Genomic DNA, 12,356 nt, shown 5'->3' on the forward strand with positions numbered 1-12,356 from the left:
ATGTAACAACACAGAGTCCTCATCTAAACGTAATAGACTTAAAAAACCACTGTGTATCTCTCTGTACTGTACACCTCAGTGCTGTTGTTAAGTGACCTCACTGATGATTGGACTTAACTTAAAGGCATCGGAGCAGTTAACCAGTTTTACTGTGTAAGCCATCATGAGCTGGTGTTTATGAGAAACAGACAGTGAAGTAGCTTTGATGCTTCTTTAAGAGCTCAAGTTGTTAAATGTTAAATGTACACACTGTTACCCGAGGCGTCTTCATAAAGCTGCCTGTGTGCAGACAGACTGAGAGAGAGAGAGAGAGGATGTCTCCGTCACGGGTCGCTCCATGGTGACCTCGACAACACATCTGACATGGGAGTGTAGCAAAGAAACCAGTAAAAGTCACACATATACACACACACACACACACACACACACACACAGCTTCTGTCCATCTTGTTCCTCTCAGGTCACCCCCGCTGAGCAGTCAGGACTATCTGACCTCCCTGTTAATGAGCCTACCTGACCCGTCCCGCCCTTTTCACGCCTTCCACAGAACATGAAAGTGTGACCTCCTGAGTCATAAATTTGGAGGTGTTTCCACAGGAAGTCTGGATCAGGTTTCCCTGACTTCCTGTGGTGTTGCTGACTCTTATCTCTCTCTTGGACCCCCGGGCGGCTGCTAGGGGGGCGGCGAGTTACGGGAGTCTCTGCTCCACTGCCAGTCTGTCTGTTTGTACTCTAAAACTGGCTAATCAAAAACAACTTCTGGGATAAGAGTGTTGAAATGGCTTTTTCTGGTTAAGGGCTAACTCACACAAGGTCCAGGTGTCCCCCCCCCCCCACACACACACACACACACACACTGCTCCTGGACCAAGACAGAACCAAGGAGAACCAGACAGCTACTTTAGTGGCTTTCCGGCTCATTTTGAGTCACTTTAGTCAGATACAAGCAGAACACTCCAGGGATTTCTTGATGACGGAAGTCTGTCAGCGTTTCGTGCCAGTGCCTGTGATCGTGCATGAACTGTAGAGTGTCGAAACACACCTTTTCCAAGCATGCCAGGGCCAAGGAAGGGTAGAGAACGAAGCAATCACTCTGGTGAAAAAAGCTGGACCTTGAGGGTGAATTGGCTCGGGCACGGTACGGACTGCCTGGTGTGAGTACGCCCTGAAAAAGCAAAAAGGATCAGTTTCTCATTGTTGTTAGAGAGTTTAAAAAACCTGCGTGGATCGAGGTTAACTGCTCAGAAACATTCAGTTTCAGCCTATTTCTTCGATGATGGCTGTATGCAGTGTTCTGTTACGCACCACGATATACACCGACAAAAAAAAATGAGGATCTCCTCTTTGAATATTTCATCTCGATGTCTCCTGAAGCTGCGGAGGTTCACTCTCCTCTGAAAGTTTCTTTAGTCCAAGAATGTTTTAAAGTCTGTAGAGTGCTAACTTAAATATAAACACTGTCATAGTCTAAGTTTAATACAGTTCCTCTTTGTCGTTAACAACATCTGAGGATTCATGTATATTTAATATATAACACGGCGTACGCTACATGAAAATGTCTCCGTGTCCTCAGGAAGCTGAGAGAGGAGATGTTAAGAGGCTGCTTTGAGAAACACATTTCAAGTAGAATATGGTGGAAGAAGAAGATGGATTATTATTATTAGTAGATGGACCTCTGATTCAGAGCAGATACCATCTATACTAGCTATACTATCCTTAACAAGACAAAGACAAGACGTCATAGTGAGACCAAGTATAGATGAGTCCGTCGCTGCAGACGTTAGTTGGACCTTGAATTTGCTCCCTTAAAGAGACGAGTCCGAATAGTTTCTCCTCCACCACTGTTAACAAAGTTGACTTCAGAAGTCCCGCCCCTTCTTGGTTTTGATTGGTAGGAGAGGGAGACGTGACAGTGATGAGTGTTGCTGTGTTTTCCCAAAGTTGAAGAGAGCACGGCGACGTTAAACGGCGGATGCTGAAGGTGTTTTTGTGTGAAGGACGCCGAGCACGGAAAACTCTGAGGTGCATTGATTTAGTTCAGAAAGTGGGCGGTCCTAATGCAGCGAGCAGCGTGCACGCTTACTATGCTGTAGCTACAAACACGTTTGTGAGTTTTTTAATGATGTTAAAATATGTCTGTCTTTCTAGGAAATGAGATAAGGACACCTGTGACTCTGTTCGTGAACCTGGGCTGCCTCCATCCTCCTCCATCCTCCCACTGTGGACACAATAAGCTGGACAAGAAGAAGAGTTTGGACTCAATGCTGTGAATGAAAGAATGACGGACCGTCCATCTTGTTTTTTGGTATTACTCTGATTATTTATGAGCTCTCCTTGATTTGTAAATACCTGTGTCTGTACTGTTCTTTTGTGGGTACAGGGAAAGAGACGTATATTGTATTTATGAGGATAAAAACGAAAACAGTGTAGAAAAAAAAAAAGTCTGTTATTATAAAAACGCTCATGTCTTCTTGAATGTGCCAACCTTTTTCTTTTTGGTCAAAATGTATACTTTTTTTGGAAACGCATTAACTACTGTTGCACTCTCTTGTTGTGATGGAAAAACAACAGAAAAAATGAAGCACAAAGTGTGTTTGCTGGTCAGAAAACCAAAACGAGCGGGTTCTCCCTCCGCCCATGTAGTCCGCTAAGAATGTCAAACTTTTCTATGTTTCTCTGGTTGCTCTGCAGCAGGAAGTTCCCGTGTGCCAGCAGACTGACAGGCTTTATGAAAGTTTGATTGTAACCCCTCTCCCGTCCTCTCTCTTCTCGTTCTTCTGAGGAACTTTTTGCTGCAGTTGTGAGATAGAATTTGCATATACTCCTTCCAAAACAAACAAACAAAATGTCTGTGGACTGACCTTTTTGTACTCTTGTTGTTTTGTAAATGTAAAATAAAAGACATTTGCTGATCTGAGCCTTATCTTATTTTTTTGGAGCACCCTTCAGGAAGTGTTGGGATACATCTATTCATGATGTCTTACCTTTCATTTCAGTCTGTTTTCACGACCAATGCAACGTTTATGAAGAATTTATGAATAGTAAATAGTAAAATACCAACTTAACTTAAAAAAACTGAGTGAGTTCAGGCAGTCAACTGGAGCTGCACTGATTTCACTCTTCATTATCCACAATCACCTGACAACACTTCCTTCCAAATAGAGATCTATGTAAGATGTCTTCCTCTCCCCTTCATCGCCAACTCTGACCTGCAGCAGTACTGCATTCTAGTTCAACACCGCCCCAGCATGCACAAGTATAGACTCCGACAGTATCCCATCACTCCTACATTTTCTGCATGTAAAATAAAACTGTGAGGAGTGGTTAGGTCGTAGCCTAGACTCCAAACAGAAACCTGTTCTGCTGCATTAAATGTCTGAAACAAATACAAACGTGGGTTGGTCTGCTGAACTCAAAATAAACCTTTGGGGAACATTTTAAAGGAGAACTGGCCTCTGGGTTTTTTTTCCTTCATGTCCTCCACTCAGCCGTTATGGACATACAACAAGCAACCAAAACCACAACATGAACCTCTATTTCAAGTCTAATGCAAGAGATGAACACATTTAAACTTAAATAAAAAATAAAGATCATTTACGAGTCATGTACTTTTTTCTTTTGGCATTTTTTTTTTATTTCATTTTGCAATTAAATGCATCATACCTCATACTTGAAGATCCACTGATTACACGCCTTCAAGTCCTTTCAAGTTCTGCTGGAAATCCCTCTGATAGTCCTAAACAGGCTCACTGTGAAAGGTCATTTACAACTGGACGTTACATAGTCATCCAGGTCTCCAGGGTCATGAAGGTCATGTGTCAGTCAGTCTCCTGGAAATGTTGTCATTTGTTAATGTGGCTGAAAAAAAATCACAAGTACTTCAAACGCTGAGTAACTCATTTAAACTGTTGTATCTGGGTGACATCAGACTCTCAGGGATCAGACTAAATCGTCAGCCTACTAATTAAAAAGCACAAGCGAGCTCTACATAATCTTTGCACACAGCTTGATAATCATAATGTCTTCAATACAACAACACAGAATCGACTAGGATGAAGGATAGTACTAGTTAGACTTTGACTTTTATAGACTTACAATAACTCCAGTTTGCCATGTAAAGAACAATTTCAACAACACAGAAATGTACGATTGTATGCAAAAAGCCTTAAGCATACCCTGCTTCATCATATATTTATTTCGTTAAAATATATCATAATAGTAATGAACATTTTGATGTATTGGAGAAGAGTTGAAACTTAACCCATGAGGAAAATGTTTCCTGATTGTTGGTTCATTTTCTCACAAACCTCTGGCGTCAGATGTTTTAAGACAACCAGTCGAGTTCCTTTAAGAAATAGTTGCATTTTGTTGGTGTGGTCACTACCTGGAGAGCCTGGGTCTGCTTTTTGGGCGGTCACTGCTGAATGGTGGCTTTAGGTAAGATATAGATGTTCAGCGTGTGGACAGGGTGGGGTGGGAGGCCTTCCAGAGGTGTCATCAATCAATCATTATTTATAGCACCAATTCATAACAAATGTTATCTCGAAACGCTTTACAGATATATGGAACAATATGCATGCAGGATTTCTCCTTTGTGTTTCTCTGTTCCTGTTGTCCACACTTCCTTGTCACTGAGGTGGAGGTCGGAGCAGGCTGTGTATGAATGAGCATGAGCGTGGTTGTGCGGGCGATACAGTCCAATGGTGGTGGCGAGGCGTCGGGCAACACAGTCCAGTGGTTGATGTTGGGCGTCTGGTGGTAGTAGTGTTAGATCACCTCACTGAAGATTGGGGGAGCCTTGTCTACTTGAGAGCCTGGCTTCTGCTGCTGGGACGAGGCCTGCTGGGCTTGTGGCATGGAAGGTTTCACGGGACTATTCAGATGAAACACAGACAAAGAGAGTTTTCCAGGAGACAACCCGATGATGCACTGCCTCTAACCGGACATCAGTCTACAAGGATGAATGGTGTGAGACAGAAGGGGCCGTGTATTAGGGTAGCTACCGGCTAGCAGAAAGTGAGCCTGAGTCTGTTAAAGGTGGCGTCACTCAGTAAAGCATAGGGGCATCATTTGGATGAAGAGTGTATCCTTTGATAAGGGCACAGAAACCTATTTTCAGAGTCGCCCTTTAATTAAACATTTAATGGAGAAGCAATTTGGAGTGGGCTTCTCCCTTATGCATTGTTTAGAAAAACCCTTCCTTGCTAATATACTGTACATACGACTTTGTTTTATTACAAGTCCATGCACATTTGTTGCTGCTGTTTTGTTTGTTTTTTTAAATGTACATCTTTACACTTTTTTTTAAAAAATTCTGTATTTTTATTTTTATCCTTTTTTTTAATATATTTTTACATCTTTTTTACCGTTACTTTACACCGTGGTTCAGAGAAAAACATTTTTTCAATTCTTCTGCATGTCCAGCACAATAAAGATGACTGACTTGACTTCTAATCTTGCCTCTTCTCCCCTCCATGCCAGCCCTGTAGCAACAAAAGTCTTCACTCAGACCAAAACAAATAAAAACAAAAAGTGCCTTGTTTCCTAATCCCCTCTTCCTCATTCCTCCCCAAACTTCACAGAGCATTGTACCTGGCTGAGTGCTGCTCTATGCGCTGAGAAGCATGAAATCACTGAACGCTCTCCTCTGACAGAGCAACACACACTCTCTCTCCCCTCTGTGCACCTGAGAGGAGCGAGCATTACCCTCCACTGCTCGGCACAAGTCCTCCGTGTCCCAGCATACACAGGCTGACTAACTCACAGGCTCCGACACATGCTGAGATCCACATAAACATGAGCAGTTGGGGTTGTGTTTCTTCTCTCAGTGCTCTCTGATGAGATGCTGCAGCACATGCCTTTGTGTTGGTCCGCAGATGGAGGTGATGAAGGTGGCAGCAGCGTGAAAACATAAAACCCAATCTTCAAAAGAGCATGTAAGATGTGGAAAAGCCTGATGAATGCACTGATATGTGACTGACAGGCCTCTTCAGGGTCTCATAGTGCAATTTACAGTAGGACCACAAATCTGGACAGTTTTGTTTTTGATTACTCCCCCTGCAATCAGACATATCTTAATGAAAAACGGTCCACCTCCTTTGTTAAGTGGCCATGGGGGCTTGTTGATCTAATTGTATTCATATAAAGATATGAGGCTGCTGAGTCTGATGCTAAACCTGTTGGGTCGCCTGGACCCAGACAGAGAAAAGTGATTCGGTACAAACGGTTGCTCATATTTACCTGCACTGATTAAATGTGAGCAGAAGCCAGGCTCTTAAATAGACGGAGCGCCCCAGCCTTCCAAGAGGTGATACGGCGCTACTACAGGGGCGGCTGTGACTTTGTCTCTCATACGGAAGGTCGAGGGCTTGATCACCAGCTCCTGCAACATGTCCGATGTGTCCTTGGGCAAGACTGTTCACCCCGAATTGCTCTTGCTGCTTCGTCTGTGGCGTATGAATGTGTTTGAATGGGATTAGTTACTTCTGATGGTTTCACTACACAGCAACCTCTGCCACCAGTGTGTGAATGGGTGTGAATGTGTAGGTGTGACATTCCAGTTAAGCCACCACTATCGAACTGCGTCGTCTCCTAAAGCCCTCGCCATCCTCATTCATGCAAGGCCTGCTCCGCCCTCCACCTCAGCAGCAAGGAGGTGTGCACAAATGACCCCAGGATTTCTCTTTTTTAACTGTCTGTGGGTTTTCTAAAAAGCTACATTGTCATTGTTAGTGAGACGAGGAGAAAAGACAGAACTGAAATGTCTCAGTTGTGAACTGAGTTCATTTTTCCGGTGAAACAATGTTTTAATTTGAAATAATGTTACTTAGTAATTAGGTTAAGTTTTATTTTATAGCACTTTTTACAGCCCCAGAGTGCTTTTCAAGGACTCAACATATAGAAAATAAATAAGGCATGAGTGTCACATGAGCCACAGTCCAATATACACCCAAAGATTATAACAAGGCTTCTTTGATTTGCAGTTTTTTGAAACACATTTTTAAATTCACAAAGATAATGTGTATAAGACATACATCTTCTCCTTGGTATTATTATTATCTTTGTTATTATGTTATGTCATGTTACTATGTTATTATTTATTTAGAAATATGTGTGGCATAGAAGAAGACTCAAACAGACTTAGACTATAGCAGACTTACAGTGGCTTAGATTTGGGTTTGTAGTAGCAACAGTGTCTGTGTTAAGCTCATATGTTTAAAGGATTGTCTCATCTTGTTATATTTTGATCGTTTGTGTCAGTCAGATTTTGAAGTCTATGCAACCAAAGCAGCCTGCAACCCACAGAGCAACCCCCACACGGTAAATCCCAATTTAACCCCTGAATAAAACAAGTAAAAGTCTTGCAGTGATAATCCTGCTTAAGTTAAAGGACACATGTTTTAAGCAAAATCTGCTTTACGGATTTGGAGAAAAAAACAGAGGTTACAGAACAGAAGTCCCCATGTGAGTGATAAATCATATTTGATAAGAATTTATTATTTTGATATAACTGATGTCTCTGATACATGTTTTTGAAACATTATTTCATTGGCATAAAGGCTGGAAAAATTAAATAATCTGGATTCATAACTGGAGTTAATGTCGCCTTTACCTTCACCAGCACACACACCTTTTCCTGGGAGCTCCTGAGGGCTCATGCCTCAGGATCGTTGGTGAATTACTTTTGACTTGTCAGTTGAGCTGTCTGAGAGTTTTTGTAAAGGTCACATATTATACTCCACATCAACTACTTTGAATAAGTCTCAGAGCTCCACAAAACTTGTTTGTGTAGTTTCTAGTTATAAATCCACTCTGATCCCGTCTATAATCATGCCTGTAAACCCCTCTATTTCAGCCCTGCTGAGAACAGGCTGTTTCTGCGTTTGTAACTTTAAATATGTAAATGAGCTGTCTGACCACGCCCCTCACTGGAAGGGTTTGAATGGCTTGCACCATGCCTAATTGTTTACAGTAGAAAGTCAGACTCAGAAGGGCAGAACAAACACCTCGCTGTGGGAGTGTCACCCACCTGGGGGAGGGGTTACTGCCCTTTGTGATGTCATGAAGGGAAACTCAGAACAGAACAGATTGATTGATATTAGGTCAAATATAGAACCCATATAGTTTTGAAATGACTGGGCGATGACACACAGCTCATCAGACTCTAGAAAGGATTATTCATTCATTTTTAAACTTAAGGTCTTATCAGTCTCGACATGTCACTCTTACACTGTCAAAGTGTTTTCATCTCAGGTTTTGCTGCTCTTTGCAAAGACCAAGTCCATCCTTATATGCACCTAAAGACAGAGATTAGAATGCGTTGTGCGAGCAAGTTGTCGAAAAGAGCAAAAAACAACAGGAAAGACAATGAGAAGATTTACGTTATTGACCTTCTACAGTGTGACCTGACACCCCTTACCCTTTCTACGCCCCCCTCACCTCCCCTCAAGCCTCTCCATCCTATAAATCATCCACCTCATTCATTAGACTGGTGTCAGGGCCCAAACGCCCACCCGGGGCTGAAGGAAGAGGGCCGCCGGTCTGAGAGGAGAGGAAAAAGAGACAGAGACAGAAAGGGAATGATGAAAGGGAGGAGCCGGTGTCGTTTAAAGCCCCGTTCTCTCGTTCCAAAGTGCAACACACCAATTTCCATGTTAATTTGCCCTGTGACAGCCAAGATGGATGTTAGTGACTTTTTGGCTCATGTAATGCATACAGACGTGAGCTCAGATGAAGCCATTATGTGGGCAGCAGGGTCACTAGATGAGGAGGGGGGAAGATTTAGGGGCTTGTATGGTGACAAGACATACAACAGTTACAAGCTGTTGTAAAGTCATCTATGTGTTACCATTAAGTTTGAAGTAATAATCATCTTTTACATGAATAGGGTTAAAAGACAGTTGTAGTCTTTGGCTGACAGGACCTGTTTAATTCAAAGATAATTCATGCTCATACTGAAGCATGGCGACTGAACCAAGACGCTATATTTCAGCTGAAATTCCTGCCTACATTTGGAACAATTTTTAATGAACATAACTCATCATGTGGAGCTCGTGTGAGCTGCCTTAGAGTCAACTAGTGTTGACTGGTTGTATTTGTTGAATACAACGTATAAAGTTACTTCAAAAATATAGTATATGGTAAGCTAACCCGCTACTTCATCATTGGCTAGTGAAAGTCTCTACACGGATTTGTTAATACTGTAGGCCACTTTTCATAGCAGCTTCTGCCATCAATGTATGAATGTGTAAGTGTGACCTGCGTGATAAAGAGCTCTGTCAGAAGAATAGAAAGGTCCACTTACAATTGACCATATATCAAGATTGACAGAAGAAGAAACAGCCTTCAAAATACACTTTATAAATAGTTTCACATGATAGTGACAGCGGGCTTAAAAATGCTTTAAGACGGCTTTCGTTAGATGTGAAATATGCAGGATACTGTGTGTGTGTGTGTGTGTGTGTGTGTGTGTGTGTGTGTGTGTTTCCGTCTTGCACTGGCCCCTGCGTGACTGACAGGGTATTATTGAAACAGATCACTGCTATGGGTGCCATTGATTTCCAGTTAATTGAATGATTACCAGTTTAGCATGCAACACCACGGCTAACCACAGCTGTCAATCAGTGGGAGCGCCTCCCCGCCACCTGAACCGCTGCCACGTGTGACAGTACAAACAGTGTTGCCGTTGTGCGACGCACCTCAGGCAGATTAATGAGTTTTAACCACAGAGACGGTCACTCTGCCCCTCAGATCCATCCTATTATATGTAGCTAAATATTTGGTTAACAGCATCACAGGAACGGTCTCTGTTTCCATTACGTCCACTCAGGACGAGGTAACATTTAGCCGCAGTGACAGTCAGAAGATCTGAAAACACCTGTGAGGTTTCATAGCTCTATTTGGACTAATTTAGTCGCACAGAATGTCAAATCCAGTGCTAGGGAGCTAATGGGAGTGATTTAATTCCTCATGTTACTACACTGATGGAGCAAAGTAATATGGTTTTATTCTATCTCATTTAATGTAGTCCTATGGGGCGCCAGTGGTCTACTGGTTAGTGACAAAAAAGTGCATCAAGACCACATGTAAATCATGTCAGCTACGCACCTAACTATGGAATACACAAGTCTCGTTTTCAAGCTCAAAAGGTCTCAGTTTGTGTCCATGAGGACAATAACTACTCAGACCTGTTTCCTTTTTTGTAGCATGTTGTAAAAAAGGTCATTTATGCTGTTAAAAAACTGCTTTTTTTAGCTGTGATGTGGACCTCAGGGGTTCCTGGAGCCAGCCTCAAGCAGACAGTCAACGAACTGCAGGATTATGCACTTCCCCACTGGCTTCATTTTTCAACACCAGAGGTTGTTGCTTAGTCATTCCCCACTCTCTCTACGAGATATCTGACTTGATCCAATGTCCTGTCTCCACAATAGAGGAAAAGCTAAAAAAATGAATAAACCCATTATTACTAGCACTTATTACTTAAGTCTTATTTCTTGTGTATACTATAAGCCTAATATAATCTAAACTGGTTCTGGTTTAGTATTAGCTTGTAAAGTTGTCATGTCTACAAAAGGTTTCTGCTCCCTCCTTGCATCACAGGAATTACAAGTTTGATTGAATTTGATTGATAAAAATAATTAATTCATTGACAATTGGCATTGAAATAGTATGCTCATGTTGATGGCTTGTTTTAATGAACAGTCAAGAGGTCAGTTCCTTTAAATAAAGTTGAAGCAAAGAAATTGGGTTCATATTTTCTTTCTCCTTTCCAAAGGGATATCCAGTGTACCCAACACTAAATGAGATGGTTAAATAAGCTCTGAACTGAAGCTCCTTTCCTTATCAATTGGGAAATTGAATTGCTCATACCATGGCTGACTCTTATTCAGGGGTCAATTCACTAACTTAGGAAGCCATCTAAAACATTTTTTTTTTTAAAATAAAAAATATTCAACCTGACCCAATAAGTCTTTGAACTGTTAATAATTCTCAAGAATTTCACAATATTCTAAATGGTTTCTATTTGATTTATTTTTAGATCTCCAGGGTTTGGAGCTTTTTTCCCCCAATGTGATAGCATCATCGATAGATGCTACATTCTTTGACGTCTTCCCAGTATCAGTGGTTTTTTAGTCTGGCTGAAGTGGTTTTAAGATATTTATGACTTCTTTGACATTATCTGTGTTTAAAAAAAAAAAACATTGGCAAATAAAAAATGGTGCTGCTATGTTTTCAAGTTGTATCCCCTTTTTAAAATCATATTTTCTACTTTTGCTTTAGGTTTTCAGAGATTTTTTATAGAGTTGAACTCACTCACACTGCGCTGACCGTATTTTATGGTCTTAGAATGGTAATTATCCATTTTGTCAAATAACAGAGTACAGGACAGACAGGCAGTAAATCTACATGAGTGAGTCCGCGTGCATGCTTTCAGGCCATGTCTAATATGGGTCAGTGGTCTGACATGCCATGCAAAGCTGGTACTTTGGCATAGACCAAAAACAAATTGTGATGCACATTTCCCAAGGGCAGTGTGTGTGCACTTATGTATGTGTGTAATTGAGTGTGCGTGTGTGCGTGCATATGAACTAATAAGAAAAGCCGAAGCAGACATACTGTACAGTAGTACAGTTTATTCATTACCATGTGAGCCTCATAGTGTGTGGCCTGGTCTGTGTGTATTTATGTGTGTGTGCTGCTCAAAGGAGCTGGGGGCTTCATGTAGAAACATATGGCCTTTAGTGAAGGAGACAGATGAAGGATAATCCCTTTGGCAGTCTAGTAAACACACACACACACACACACACACACACACACACACACACACACACACACACACACACACACACACACATTCACACACAAACAGGCATGTACGCGCACACACGCACACACACCAATAATCCAACACTTGCTGTGCTGCATAAAGATTGTGACACAATCATTTAACACAGTTTAAAGCTAGAAAGCCTGCTCAGACTTAATTATTCATGTTTGAAGTCTCTAATTGCAGGTCTGCTTGACTTTATCTGACAATAAATGTGAATTAATTCAGCTGGTTAATCAAAATAAGTGAGGAAAAAGCTATAAATTAATTCTAACTTTGGCACAAAATCATAGCGTACTCCCATTTTTCCTTTTCTCTTTAAAATAAATGTCCCCCTCATCCTTATATTCCTTTGTATTTTTTCCATTTAAGACAATGTCAGGGTTTTGGCTTTAAAAATCGTCCACACATGGGTCCTGTCTGTGACTTGGCTGCTCCCCTGTAGCTTTTAAATGAAATAGACAGGATAAGCACTTCTTAGCTCCACTCTCCCAGTCTCATTTGACCGCAAAGAAGCCCTGATACAGGA

At 41.6% G+C, this 12,356-nt stretch overlaps 1 protein-coding gene across 4 annotated transcripts in view; it reads left to right on the forward strand.

The window, feature by feature from the left end:
- robo3 (roundabout, axon guidance receptor, homolog 3) overlaps positions 1 to 2,917 on the forward strand; it is a 99,651-nt gene extending 96,734 nt beyond the window's left edge. For all 4 annotated transcript variants that reach the window (XM_079356473.1, XM_079356474.1, XM_079356475.1 and 1 more), the window contains one exon: positions 2,149 to 2,917. In XM_079356473.1, the coding sequence (XP_079212599.1) occupies positions 2,149 to 2,160 (12 nt within the window). In that variant the 3' untranslated portion in view covers positions 2,161 to 2,917. The remainder of the gene's footprint in view (positions 1 to 2,148) is intronic.
- Positions 2,918 to 12,356: the final 9,439 nt, after the last annotated feature.

Source organism: Symphodus melops, assembly GCF_947650265.1.
Source record: "Symphodus melops genome assembly, chromosome: 11".
Taxonomy (NCBI): Eukaryota; Metazoa; Chordata; class Actinopteri; order Labriformes; family Labridae; genus Symphodus; species Symphodus melops.